The sequence below is a fragment of the Notothenia coriiceps genome, unplaced genomic scaffold, assembly GCF_000735185.1.
Source record: "Notothenia coriiceps isolate Sejong01 unplaced genomic scaffold, NC01 NC01_scaffold00019360, whole genome shotgun sequence".
Lineage (NCBI taxonomy): Eukaryota > Metazoa > Chordata > Actinopteri > Perciformes > Nototheniidae > Notothenia > Notothenia coriiceps.
Window position 1 is genome coordinate 350049 of NW_011352061.1, and position 14784 is coordinate 364832.

At 43.5% G+C, this 14784-nt stretch overlaps 1 protein-coding gene across 3 annotated transcripts; it reads right to left on the reverse strand.

Moving 5' to 3' along the window:
* Positions 1-830: 830 nt before the first annotated feature.
* Positions 831-11840, reverse strand: anos1a (anosmin 1a). 3 transcript variants are annotated; one of them, XM_010778750.1, is made up of 15 exons: positions 9983-11840; positions 8963-9165; positions 7311-7358; positions 5208-5273; positions 4486-4708; positions 4192-4376; positions 3949-4078; positions 3598-3803; positions 3214-3340; positions 2948-3052; positions 2722-2810; positions 2398-2569; positions 2084-2310; positions 1859-2000; positions 831-1753 (listed from the first exon to the last, which is right to left on the reverse strand). In XM_010778750.1, the coding sequence occupies exons 2-15, from the start codon at positions 9137-9139 to the stop codon at positions 1701-1703; spliced, it is 1950 nt and encodes a 649-aa protein (XP_010777052.1). In that variant the 5' UTR covers positions 9140-9165; positions 9983-11840; the 3' UTR covers positions 831-1700. The 3 variants fall into 3 exon arrangements, with proteins under 3 accessions (XP_010777052.1, XP_010777053.1, XP_010777051.1); XM_010778751.1 differs by lacking the exon at positions 9983-11840 and having other exon boundaries at positions 2084-2307; positions 8963-9479; XM_010778749.1 differs by lacking the exon at positions 9983-11840 and having other exon boundaries at positions 8963-9479.
* Positions 11841-14784: the final 2944 nt, after the last annotated feature.

Consider the following 14784-nt stretch of genomic DNA (forward strand, 5'->3'; position numbering starts at 1 on the left):
GCTGCATTTTGATAAGAGCCTCTGTCTGGAAGAGTTAATGTAATGCCTACCCGAGGAGAGGGGTTTCAATTAAGGAGCGGGACAAGTTCGAAGGGGATGAATTCAAGCACAATGCGCCGGCACCTCAACCCATACACGAGGAGAATGTAGAATCCTCCATTCTGCTGATTTCTGCCTTCACAGCATCATTTCCATGCATCGTTCAGCCTGACGGACTGTCAGCGTGTACAGACTGCTGCTCATTTGTGCACATTATTCCTTCTGTGAGAGGCTCAAAGCGTTGCTGAATGTGGGGAGAGTCCACACTGCCAAACAAACTTGTGATGCAGCTGGGGGGGGTTGGTGTTAGCAGACACCACATGACAAATAAAGACAAGAGTGAAACTGAAAAATAGTTGTGGCATATCCTCTTCTCACGTCTTTATGCTTGATTTGAATATACCCTTGTTGGATTAATATAGTATGTCGTTTGTTTCACGTTTAAGGATCTAAAAGGTGAGCGTAACATTACAATAACATAAAATCTAGGGCTACATCCAACACATCTTATTGGTTCATCTGCCAAATGACTCAACCAAAAAAGAAATTGAGTAATATAGTATATCTGTATATGAATTAATGTATTCATTTTGCTCAAAGTAATGTTTTTAAATAATATGACCACATAGAAACGAACCCTATCCTACTGATTGACCAAGAAAATGCAACTATCAGCAATTTTTTTGATTTATCGATTCTCATGATGCAAATGGATGACTGATTCTTGTTTGTTTTTTTATATTGGCCCATGCCCTTTACATGCAACATAATGTATTTGTTCAAGGCCCGCTATTATAATCCACCTTATGCCAAACAACATGTAACATTTTCTAAGATCACAAGTTGAAGACTCTTTCAAAATGATACACAATGTCCTTACCACCACTTAAGTGTGTATACATTAAACATTATTATGAACACAATTTAGTAGAATTAAATGTTTGCCTACTTTTTAAGAAATGTTGGATAAAATCCAGTGAGGTGTAACAGATTGATTGTGTGTTTTTACTAAGCTTTGACCACTGAGACCACTTTCGTCATGATGCTTTTTTCCCTGCACACATGTCTGATGGATACAGAAAGCAGTGGATGTATGGAGGAATACTGCCATCTATTGTTCAGGTTCAAGAATACATCCCAAGAGTGAAGGAACACATACGGTATGGACATGGGATTTATCTGTAGTTTTAAAACAACTCTGTACAGGAAGACTGAGCACACATACAGGACAGCTGTGTTATGCTTACAGTCGATACACACAAATATACCACAATTAATAAATACAGACAGTATATACAACATTTACAGTACAAGGTCATTCATTCTCCAAAATGAATCAGTTGCAGGACACCATTTTTTTTACATATATTGAAGGAACGCTATACATTTCAGTTTTTTAACATGCAAATACTTCAGGGAATTATTGCTGGGTATCAAACCTACATACTTCTAATTACTGAGCACTTGGCACCGAGAGCTCGTCTTACTCGTAGTTTACCAGTGGTTTAGTTTTAATTAAAATAAACCAACACTGCAGGGAGAGATTTATGATGCAGAATTCATTTCGCTCCTGAAGCTGCATTTGTCGTGCGTATCAGTGTTCTGTGGATTCTCCTGAGTTTCAGGTACTCGGTTCTTGCCGGCTGATCGGCTGTCAGCTGTCAGTGCCTCTCAATGATTGGCGGTTGCTGGTGATGTTTCCTCAGCCTGGGTCCTGAATGAGGGAAACGAGATATACTTTATACAAGTACTTTTTATGAAAGTGGAGAAAAAAAACGTTAAAGTTTAACCACAAAAGGATAGTGTTTGTTTTTCTTACTGTGCCTCCGTGTGCTTTGCAATCCGGGGGTCTGGAAGGTTCTGCTGGTTGCGAGCCCTTCACCCCCTGCTGTGATTGTCTGGACCTCCAGCCGGTACAAACTGGCCGGATGCAGACCCGACACCACCAGAACATTACCGTCCTGAAGGAAAGGAGAGAGGACATGAGTTTGGTGTCCTCAACCTTAGCTGAACTCAATATATGTGCGTGACTATCAGCACTGACCGGAGGCAGGATCTGAGACTGAGAGATGAGGCTGTGAGGCAGCTGGTTGTAGTTGTGTCCGGTGGGGGGGATGACCTCCGCCCATGTGACCTGGTACCCAGTGAGCTGCTGGTGGGGCTCAGCTGCCGACACCTCCCAGCTGAAGACGGCCGTCACGTTTCCCGCCCGCAGCTCGAAGGAGGCGGTGAGGTTGGCTGCCTTCAAGAGGACTCTGTGAGGGGACGCTGCTGGAGGAGGAAGACGAGAGGGTTGGTAAGACACTTATTTATGTGTTTTTAAGATGATCCATGGCTTCTCATCATGTATGACCTCACCTGTATCTCCGGGACAGCTGATGGGTTTGGGGCTCTTGGCCTGGATGGAGGCACAGGAGGGGGTGAAGAAGCTGGTGCTCTCTGACAGAATCTGGCTCTTCTGGCTGACTGGCTGCAGGACGACTTTATACTTACAGGAGAAGAGAAGACCCTGCAGGCTGACAAAGCTCTCCTACAGCAGACAGAACAAATGCAACCATGAGGTCTCTACATTCTCTTCATTCTTTATTTTCAAACTATCAACCACTGACAATATACAGTTGGTTATTGGAAGTACGATTTACATCATGTACTTGGCATCCATGTTTAAGGGGACGGGGTTACCTGTGTGCTGGTCTTCTCTCCAGGTCCTGTCTGGTTCTGTCCACAGTACTCTGGTTCCCACTGGACTCTGTAGGATTCAATATAGGGATCTACAGGAACAAAGAGAACACACTCAATAAAGGGGGAGAGTTTCACAATTATACCCAATGATGCTATCATATTACCACATGTGTGTTTGAGGAAGACTATTTGCTTCTTTAATTTTTCTGCAGACATGTGTACGTACCCGTGCTGCTCTGCCAGTACACATGAACCCGGAGCTGTCCTTCCTGGTAGAATGGCATCCCCACATCCAGACTGCCACCTCCAGGGAGTCTGGATGTACCTTTGGCTATAAAACAGACAAGAAACTATAGAATTCAACGGATTGAACTCCAAATGACAAAGGGTTCATTGTGTTTAATATACACTTAGGATCACTTAAGAATGCTAACCACTTCATCACACTGTTATAAAAAACCTTAGAGGTATAGGAAGAAGTATAACACGTACAGCGCCGCGTGCTGAAGTGGAGTACGGCTCGGGGGCCTTTGAGCTGATTTTGTCCCCAGTAGGAAACAGCCTGGACCTCCACACTGTAGCTCCTATTAGCCCGCAGGCTGTCCAGCTCCACCTGGGCCTGCACACACACACACACACACACACACACACACACACACACACACACACACACACACACACACACACACACACACACGCAGTAGGAGAAGTCCAATTGCTGATTTAGTCTATTATGTCATTTGTGTTGCCAAAAGAATATAAACTCAAATGATTGAACTCCCTGCCTTGTTAAAAAATAGACAGGAGCGGATTCTGTTTCTTAAGACAGTTGGAATAACACAAAGGCGCTGGAATAAGATGAAGAACAGTCCTCACCTCTTTGACTGTCTTCCTCCTCTTGGTCAGGAATAAGGGGGGGGGCTGTCCCGCAGCGGTCCAGCTCCAGCTGACCTTGTAGCTGTGGACGGGAACATCCAGGTCAGCGGGCATGCTCCACTGGAGCTGGGTCAAAACGGTCCTGCCACTGCCGAAGATCATACTGGAGACTCTGAGTTCAGAGGGAGCCGGTGGACTGGAGGGGTCTGAGGGGGAGGGGGGAGGTTAATATTCATCCAGGAGCAATCACAGGGTATTTGTCTTTCAATACAGCTTGTGCTTTTAAGGGTACTGGCTTTTCTCAAGAACAAATAAACACTTAATTACACACACACAGAGGATGTGTCTGACCTCTGCTGGAGTGGATGTGTCTGCTGGGCGTGGTGAAACCTCTGGTCCCGTGGCTGTTCACGGCTGCCACTCTGAACTGATACCAGCGACCCGGCCGGGTGTCAGAGAGCCTCGCGCCCTGCTCTGTGGTCTGTGATCAATCAGAGGCAGTGTTGGGTTACAGAATAACACAGAGGACCACCTGAACTACATTACAATGAGTGCAGTTGCGATATAATAGAGAAACAATACATTGGAACTGACCTGTGCAACCACCTGCCAGGCAGTGGCAGTGTCCTCGCTGGGCTGGATGCCAAAGTTCCACCTCCTCTGCAGGATGTAGACCACCGGCTCAGCAGAGATGTTGAAGCGGGAGGACCAACGGACCTCCAGCTCGCCGGAGGGGAGCTCCTCAAAGCCCAGCTCCTTCCTCGGCTTCAGAGGAATGCCTGGGAGACAAACATGATTCTGTCATTAGACATGATATGATATTACTCGTCAAAGATCAATGCCATGCTGCAGACATGCTTTTCGGCACATTGTTATGGCTCTCCTCACCCTTATAGAGGTCTTTTGGGGACTGGCACGTATGCCCGCAGCCGTTGGAGCAGCATTTCTTCTGAGTTGAGCATTCTCTGTCGTTATCACAACTCTCCACGCAGGCAGCTGCGAAGCCGCTGGCTCTCTCTGGAGGGGGGCACATGCCCTGCTTCACGGCCAACACAGACTGAAGGAATTCACAGCTGGTCACACACTCCCAGTGCTTCTTGGGAAATACTCGCTAGAAGGGTTGGAGGGCGACCGGTTAGCATCATAGGCTGGGTATCTTGTTGGCCTTAATCATTTTAATTGTTAATGTGGACCACTATTATCCAGTGTTAATGTGGACCACTATTATCCAATATTAATGTGTACCACTATTATCCAATGTTAATGTGGACCACTATAATCCAATATTAATGTGGACCACTATTATCCAATGTTAATGTGGACCACTATTATCCAATGTTAATGTGGACCACTATTATCCAATGTTAATGTGGACCACTATTATCCAATGTTAATGTGGACCACTATAATCCAATGTTAATGTACACCAATCATCAAATGTGTTTGTGCAAGAAACTAATGAGTAAAGTTGAGGTGTATGCATTGGACCTAAATTTGACTGCCTGCACATTTTCCGATTTTAAATTGAATCCATACTTCAACATAACGTTTTTATTATTATGTTACCCCCAGCTCCTAGTAAACATAAAGTATAGAGCGTTGCAGTTTACCTCACACATTTCTCTGCAGTCACTTTGCCTCTTCATCTCCCAGGAATCTTTGCAGGGCTCCAGACACTGTGAAGGAAAAGCAATGAGAGTAAGCTGTGATACACATTACAGGCAGATAGGAGAAGGGAGATTCTTTAAAGGACATTTTCTTTAGGTGAGTCTATTTGTTTGATATTTACCAAGAGTAAAAGGACAGTGTATATGTAATCTGAAATGGATGGTGCTTCCATATATTTAGCTACGCACTAAAAAGTAACCTAAATCTAATAAATGTTGTTCTCGGGCTGTTTCTGGAGCATGTCACCAATTACCAGCATCGCCCTCTATACCATAAAGCTGAATCCTGCACCAGTAAGCAGCGGCCGCCCAGGGGAGCGAGTGTACACTGAAGTAATTTCATGCTGTAGTGAGACACAGTGGGGGGGGGGGGTGGGGGAGTACAGTAGCATCACAAGGACGCGCAAGTTGTCAGAAAGTTAGAGAAGTGCTGTAAACTCTGAACAGACTGTGTTTATTACGATCAAAAGAGAAAATACGTCCAAGGAGTTTGGATACGTAATTCCTGGAAAAACGATATAAGTGCATTCATAATATTAATAATATTTCTTAATCCAAAACAGTCACAGTGGGGACTCATAAAGGTCCACTTTAGGTTACTAAAAGTCTGGTTTTCCAATATATTCATTCACAAGCCAATTTTTTCCAAAGTGACCAACAAAGTACACTTTATATTTCATAGTTGGGTGAACAGATGTGCTTTAATTTCTGTTTAATTCCAGTTTAACGATCGTTTGAGGTCATATAAAATGTGGAGCACCAGGCTACACTTTAGTCAGGTATTGTTTAAGGTACCTAACCCGACACATTTGCATTCAACGCTTACCGTTACCAAGCATATCTTCTATTGTGATCAGCTCTATTATTGTAATGTTTTAAAGGAAGTTGCTGCCAATTGGACAACAGTGTGTGAATCCTCCTGATATCCAATGGAGAGTCCTTGAAGCATGACTGATAGACTGTGCCAGCCCTGCCATCGCCCCCCCGGGGCTCCAGGAAGACTTGTCCACTGATCCAGACTGACGCTCACTTATATTGTCTGCCCCATTTCAAGCTCAAATCAGGCATACCATTCCACTATGCTGAAGATAAAGCTGTCTCGGGGGTAACTTGGTGATGTGTTTGAAAGAAATTTGAGAAAGCAACCAAGTCCCAAATAGTAGCGAAGACAGCAGAGACATTTTTCTCTCAGGTTGGGGTTCCCAGCTGTTCTTTTAGGGGACAGAACATGACTTGCATGTATGTCGCTGCAGTGGAAATCTTTGGTGCTCCTCCATGACCAACCAGAGATAACGGAGCGAACAACTCCATTGAATTTGCTGCCCAGACAAACTCCTCGGAGAGGAAGCAAGCCCTGTGTTTGGCTTCCTTTTTCAACAACTAACACTGTCTATGAAAGAGTTCCAGGTCTGTAAACATCCACAGACAAGACATCGGCTTTCCCCAAGGAATAGACCGCAAGCATATTATTCCTAGTACTTTTATACGTTTAAAAATGTGAGTTTTGGGGAGTAGAAGAAAAAACAGGTCTGGCTCTGAGTCAAACACCACAACAAGGCTGTAGGGAGTACTGAACTCCTCTAATGGCTGCCAAGTGATGCTCGCTACACCACCCTCGATGCTAATTGTCTAAGGTTTAAGCTCTGTACATTGTCCCTCCAAGCCTCAATGCTACAGTGGTGCCACCTTCAGCTCTTCTAAAGCGCTGAATTGAACTGTGCTGTGTTGCTAATCAACTCTGGCACATGGGGTAAAGTGGCTTTACATCTAAGAACCTTAATATGAGTGTATATTGGTGTGTACATGTCTTCAGGCTTATCATCCAAGAGACATTTGGAGCATATTGGCAGAATGTACGCTGGAGTTGCACCAATTCCAGTTTTGTTGGGAAATCTGCTTTCTCGCTATAGCAATGCCGATCGATGAACAATAAAGTTGTAATCACTTTTGGTCTCAAGATGGTACTGACTACATTTGAAGTCGATTGGATGAAAAGTGTAGCAGTGCTGTGCTTCGAAAAACATTCTGAAATCTTATGTTACTTACCTTAGCGCACTGTTTATGATTATGACACCGGCCCAAGGAACCATTATTCTGAAAAAGACAATGAAAAGAAGAAAATAGAAGCAAAAGTTAATTAGAATAAGTGTTGAATAATACATGTTCACTGCCTTGGTATAGTCCTTTAGTAATACTATTACAGCTTGTGAAGAGAACTGCAGAGTCTACATTTTATGTCGAACAACAGTTTTTTTTCTTCTGTAAAAAGACAAATGACTGTTTTCCTCCCCAGTTTGAGGGACTTGGTGTCCTTCATGGCTCCCTGCTGAGAGCCTGAGGCTGTTTGCTGGAATTGTAATGAATGCACATCAAGGATCACTGGTCAAGTGAAATGAGACGGCAGCAGCACGGTAGATGGCAGAGGCTAACTTTGGGGGTGCCACAGCTAGATAGATAGATAACCATTAGAGTGATGCTTCCGATGTTGAATGTCTGAGGTGCAGTTTTGAGGACTTGGGGCCAAATCCAGGAGGAATAATGCATCACTTCTTGGTTTAGAGGAGCTATAGGGGATAGGGGAATCACAACAGCACAGTAAGCATTCATGATTGAATCTGATTTCTCCGTTCCCTGGACTGGAGCATCACTCTGTGCACTGCACATCGCTCTAAGTGAGTGTACAGGAACGCTGTCCCCATCACTCTGAAGGCCGGAGCAAAGCAAAGAGAGAGAGAGAGAGAGAGAGAGAGAGAGAGAGAGTGTGTGTGTGTGTGTGTGTGTGTGTGTGTGTGTGTGTGTGTGTGTGTGTGTGTGTGTGTGTGTGTGTGTGTGTGTGTGTGTGTGTGTGTGTGTGTGTGTGTGTGTGTGTGTGTGTGTGTGTGTGTGTGTGTGTGTGTGTGTGTGTGTGTGTGTGTGTGTGTGTGTGTGTCAAGAGAGAAGGAGAGTGTGTGTTTGTGTGTGTGTGTGTGTGTGTGTGTGTGTGTGTGTGTGTGTGTGTGTGTGTGTGTGTGTGTGTGTGTGTGTGTGTGTGTGTGTGTGTGTTGTGTGTGTGTGTGTCGTGTGTGTGTGTGTGTGTGTGTGTGTGTGTGTGTGTGTGTGTGTGTGTGTGTGTGTGTGTGTGTGTGAGAGATAGTTGCTGACAGACGAGGGATCTGTATGAATAACTGACCCTAAAGACTATTTTAAATTGTTCATATTTGTGTGATATTTAGCATTAGAATCTAAACCAAAACCCTAATTAATTATTAAGTCAGTGGGTATTCTTAAACACACTTTAAAGCATTCTCCACAAATGCTTTAAAGTGTTCTGCATGTACCCAGTTCTCTTATAGAAGGTAACTGGGTACATGTGTTTACTGTGGAATATATTTTCACATTGTGAGTCCTGCAAAGGCTAAATCTTTTTTTTATTCATTTTTGAGATACAGTAACCATTATTACATCCCTGACAGTGTGGATTGAAATAACAGTCAGGTTTTTGTTTGAAATTACACTTTACAGAACATTTGCTTGTACACATGTGTTAAAGGAATACTCTTTTGTATGTCTAATATTAAATGTTCAATGTTTTACACCTACAAACCCTCAAACACCATAGAAGTGTTTGTGTCTGCTTTTATTAACTTACAGTGCCATTGTTCTATGATTGAGCAGCTTGTTTTTGCCTAATTGAAGCTGTGTGACGTCAGCGTGCTTACCTGCAGCGGTGTGTGCAGACTGAGACAGCGCGAGGAGCACGTCGCCCTGGAAACGCTCTCCGACCAGAGCTCCTCATCATCAGGACCCCCCCGCGACTTCCTGCAGACCACTGCGGAGCTGCAGAGCAAAATAATCCACAGGGACAGACTGGCGGTAAGGCTGCTCGGGGCCAGCATCTTGTTCCTGGTGTGCTGCAGAGAGGCTGGGAAAGCTGGGAGTGAGGAGAAGTCGCGTGGAAGTCTACATATACTGGAAGTACACAGCCGGGGGAGGAGCTACTGCATCCGGGCGTGCACTAAGGTCAGGGTGTTGAGAGGCTTCAGTGAGCCTGAACCTACTACTCTAACTACAATTTCAGAGATACTGTACTAATGTGTTGCTACTTTGTTCTTCGACTCCACTACATGTATTTGATACCTTTAGTTGCTTTGCAGATTGGGATTAATGATACGAAATCAACACTTAATTAGTTACACCTTGAGTAAATACACAAACTACCTGGCAGTGTTTTATTTTGCATGCAGGATATTACTTATAACAGAGTATTCCTAGACTGTTTTACTTCTACTTTTACTTAAGTACAAGATCTGGGTACTTCTTCCACCTCTGCAGACAACAATATTAGCTCAGTTTCATAAATGATTTGTAGGAATATTAAAACTGACAGGAACAGGAAGTAATATGAGATTAGAGCCAACTTTATTGTCATTGAGTACAAGAACTGAGACAACGTACTCAAAATATGACCATGGATTTGTTGAAGGATCATTTTATTGAAGAAAATACGTAAATATCATACGCTTTTTCTAATTTTAATTCTGTTTATCAGGATCCTTTTAGGGGTACATTGGAACCCATACTGGAGGTGAAACCCATTATCAAAAGACTACTTTATACTGAGATTGACATAAGAATGTATGTGTAATAGTGCTTCTACAATATTCCGAATACTTGTTGTAATAGTTCAGAAGCTTAATAGCATATTTCCAGGCCAGATGTTCGGGTAAACCTTCTCACACCTCTTGCTGTTCTCTAACGCAGTGGAAACATTCATGCGAGGGAATCTGTGATTTTTACGCATCCTCATGGAATACTTCCAGGAGAGAGAGAGTGTTTCCTCAGTGCAACCACTCTCAGGTGGACACAGGCGGTGTGTTTTCAGGGAACCCCGGCTCTAGCGTTCAGTGGTAGCTGCAAAACAACACTTTTTATTGGACTCTATTAAAGTAACCACAAACATATATCTCATGAACTGCCGGTTTCCTTGCCCAAGGCGAGGAGAAAAACATGACGTGTCGGAAACTCTGAAGAGATCCTCCCTGGGTTGTAGGTTGCCTGGCACACGGGGCTCTGCTGCTGGAGCATCATGCGGTGTTAACGAGGTGACTATGTTTCCAACCACAGTGCATGCAGCGCGCAGACTGTGGTGCTCATTGTCAGATTTCATAGTACTCTCTCTGGCCTAATGAGTCTTTACCTGATGCAAGTAGAGAGGCAGGTTCATTACACCTCTCTTAGACTATAGTATTTCCAACCAAATGCTTCTATTTAGCCCGGGGCATTCCTAAAATAAGGTGTTTATGAAGTGAGCGTGTCCAGATCTGCGTGGAGCTGATGCTCTGGTGGTCCACCCACAACAGGAAGCAGAAAATCCCTGAGAGCGCCCCGCTGATGGCTTGACTTACCGCTGCACCCATAAAAACAACGCACTGTGGCTGAGGGTAATTGACTCATTGTGTGCCGTTGTATTTGCCAGTTTGCTGGGGCTAATACTGACCTTTTTTTATTATCAGAATGTCAAACACAGTTCAATCTGGAAAGGAAACGTAGATACAGGCTTCATCTGATCAAGATTGTAGGTCTTGTCCCCATTGACTAGGTTAGGGATAGATTTCTATAGATTGAGCCCTATAAAAGGATCCAATTTCCCTTTGTAGCCACGGGGTCGTGGTCGGGCAAAGAAAGACAAAAAAGGTGATGAAATACTCTAAACCTAACAACCTAAATGTGTATGATAACAGTTCAGACCTTGAACCTTAGGGGCTTTTCAACCCAGAAGTCCGAACCAAGGTTTTTTTGTTGATGCTACGTTGTATACATCTTTTTAGTTCTGATTTCGCATATAGTTGAGCGAAATATGTGATAAGTATATAAGGAATCCAACTCTGCTGTGGGTTTCCCCTCATGTGTTGCGCATTGCTTCTGTGGATGATGTGAGTGTGCGTGTCTTCCTCTCTGCTGGAGACCCAGTATACGGTGTGGGGTTCCCCAGGCTGCACATGGACAGCTACACGGTGTTTCCACAGCGCTCCAGGCACTTGTTAGACAAGGGAAGCCCCACTTAATGGGGTACACCTCGTAAAGAACCATGTTGGTCATCTCCCATGGTTTTACTGAGTGCGTGGTAAGAAGGAGGAAGTCCACATTCTCTCCATCAACACTCCTGATGGAAGCTACTGTTAAATCACTGGATTATCTGTCATGGTTACTCAAGAACAAATAGCTTCTGGTTGTCTCGTCTGAGAATCATTGGTTGTTTCGCTCCAACAGCGGTGTACCTGTACATTATCAATGAAATCTCAGTCTACTCTTGTCTTTTTTTATTGTTCAAAGATAGGAAAGGCCTGAAGTTGATACAAATGAATGTAAAAATCTACTGCAGCGTGCTCGCTAAGAATCCAAACCTGAGGAAATCCACACATCGCATGTGCAAAGTTATGGCGTTCCTCTCAGATTTGTGTTGAGAGGTCCTAATTTAGGGAGGTTTTCTATTGTTTACTCATGTATACAGTGTGCTGTGAGATACAGTATGGTGTATGGTGCAGGTAAGGCAGAACATAGTGTGTAGTTGTTTACGTTATTATTGATTAAGTCTGTTCTTTGGTAGATGCAGGACTCTCCATGCTCTGCTCTGCTTCCGTCTAGTGTCACTAAGCAGTTGTAACACACAAAAAGTACAATGTGATTTTTACAAATACCACTCATCTTTTTAATACCATTTAAAAATGCAAACAGACTGTGATGTGCATGGCAGCGGTGTAACAGTGATATGAAGCCAGCAGAGGAAGCTCTCAGACAGAACGGGGGTCAGTTACAGAGGTCGGTGCTGCAGCATATGGCGAACGCCCCGGGGGACGAGATCCAGCCCTGACACACCACCATGTTCATGCACTGACGGAAAGAAGCGCCTGGAATGATCAAACAAAAGGCATTAAGTAAAGTAAAAGTCCCTCAAAGAGTACAGTACTTAGTAGATGTACTCAGTTACTTTACACCACGTCAGACTTACTGACGGCGCCGGTCAGAATGACGGCGCCGCAGGCGTTGTCCGCCCCTGAGCAGGTCTGGGTGCTGGTTGGGGTGCAGAGGTCACTCTCCTTTGAGGAGCAGAAGTTACACTTCAGGGCCTCGCCTGGAACAACACACACATCCTGTTACTACCTGTACGTCAGTGTGCCTAAGACTCACTTTGCTCCAATACAAAGTTCTATAGGATAAGAGATAGGACTTTATTTATCCTGAAGGAAATTCTTGTGCCAGAGTTGAACAAATATATGATAAACATAATAATAATAATAGTAACACTAATAATATAACTGTACGCTAACAGTGCAGTAATTAAATAACAAACTACAAGAAACAAAGATGGACAAATAATCAATGTACTGCAGTGGCAGATAATTGCAAATGTTACTATTGCACATATTAGTGTTTTGTAGTGGACATGAGTACAAAAGTAGCACATATTATACTATACAAAATATAGGAATCAAACTATATTTACCATGTATTATCGTCAGTATCTTTAGCTCTACGGCAGTGTTTCTCAAACTTTTTCATACCAAGGAACACTTAACCAATAAAAAAACACTCGCGGACCACCAAACTCCACAAATATCAAAAAACACATCGTTTTTCTAGAACAGATTACAAATCGCCTGAAAATGGTACAAACAGGTGACGAAGGTGTTGCGCTGGGCTATATCATGCAATCGAAAGTGAAACTTAACCTTGCTCCATTGCGGAGATATTCCCGCGAGAGTAGGGAAAACTGAAATTAATTAATTAATTTCAAATGTGAAATTTTACCAATATATTCACGGACCACTAGGGGGCGTACACGGAACACCAGTGGTCCGCGGACCACTGAGAAGCACTGCTCATGGGTGATTCTAATTTCTAGGTGGGATTTGTTTTGCTGTTGTAATGCTTCTTATTGAGATTACTAAAGCACTTCATATTTAATTGAAACAAACAAACCTTGATATATGACCAGCAAGAGAATGGTGAATATTGCAGCCTTCATTTTCCAGTCTATAATCAAAATGCATCAAAATCATTTTGAGAAAAAACACTTTATGGATAATTGTGATCTTTTTACATCATAAAAACACAGATGTTCAGTTTTCAGAACTAACATTGTTGTCAGTAGAACGTAAAGATATATCACAAAGCTCATGCACGAGTACTTTTAAGCATTTATTTATCTTTATCCAGCTGATATTTGGCGAGAGGAACACTCTGGACCGGTTACACATTAAAACAAAGACAACCATTCATGCTCATTTTAACACCTACGGACAATTGTAGAAACATTTTACGGATCAAACGGTTCACAATATTGAAAAAACTCACTGAAAATAGAAGAAAGCATTGAGTACGGAGAGGGATGCATACCTTATACTTGTAGAAGTGTGTGATACCGTGTTCAGTAGAGAAGTGCTTGAACTAAACACTTTGTTCTTCTTTTATAGGAATGAAGTTGTGCAATGAGCACAAGAAGCTGCGCTCCGTCTGTTGAGACACGCTATGGTTTGTCACGAAGCGTTACAACACAACTGGCTTTTCAGCTGTTTTGCAATAAAGGAATACATAGGGAATCTAGCCAGGCACTTACTGATGGACGGTGTGTTCCAAGAAGCAGACAGAGTTTCAAACTGGGAGGTCAGTCTTTACAGTCTGTGGTTGCAGGTAGACCCCTTGTGGGTTCCTCTTTTGCATCACAGCTGATGGGCAGGTATGTTGTTTTAAAAGCACAGACGCCGCAGATGGGAATAGACGGCAGGTTTTTGTGGCCGATTGCTCAACAGAAGGAAAAGTAAAAGCAGAGTGTTCAATAAAAGCACTTCTCTGGGATCACATAAATCAGACTAAACACAAGGTAACAGCCCTGTGTTAGTCAAGAACTATAGGGTACTAACGTAACCCCAGTTCTCAGAGTAACATGAAGTGAGATGTCTCACTATGGGATGCGCCTCCCCGTGAATGCCTCAGAAGCATCAATCTCATTACGCCAATCCTGATTGGCTGGTGATCTTGACAACCACGTCAGGGAATCCGCCCACCCTTTAAGTAGCTTGCACTACGACGCAGCGTCATTCAAAATAAGCACCTCTTCTCGCTTCGCCTCAGCGAGAAGGGCTGTCTGGTGAGACATCTCACTTCATGTTACTCTGAGAACTGGGGTTACGTTAGTAACTTATATTTCTCATTCATAACACTCCGTTCGATGTCTCACTATGGGATATTGAGACTCCCGTATTGCTAGAAATGCTTATCTCGAAAATCACCAAAAATCAGTACTCAACAGGTAGAACNCAATCTCATTACGCCAATCCTGATTGGCTGGTGATCTTGACGACCACGTCAGGGAATCCGCCCACCCTTTAAGTAGCTTGCACTACGACGCAGCGTCATTCAAACACCTCTTCTCGCTTCGGAGCACATCTCTAAATTGGACTGAACCACTCTAAGCTAACTTTCGGTCGCCGGACGCTTACCGGCTACACTTGCTTCGCATAAGATTAGAATATTAACACAC

What these genes read in the sequence shown, in the direction of transcription:
- anos1a (XM_010778750.1), bottom strand. Translation starts at nt 9,139, where the DNA reads ATGCTGGCCCCGAGCAGCCTTACCGCCAGTCTGTCCCTGTGGATTATT. An exon ending in ATCATAAACAGTGCGCTAAG is followed by an intron (nt 5,274 to 7,310) that starts GTAAGTAACATA and finishes TTTCCTTCACAG; the next exon opens with TGTCTGGAGCCCTGCAAAGA. An exon ending in CCACTTCAGCACGCGGCGCT is followed by an intron (nt 3,053 to 3,213) that starts GTACGTGTTATA and finishes TCTGTTTTATAG; the next exon opens with CCAAAGGTACATCCAGACTC.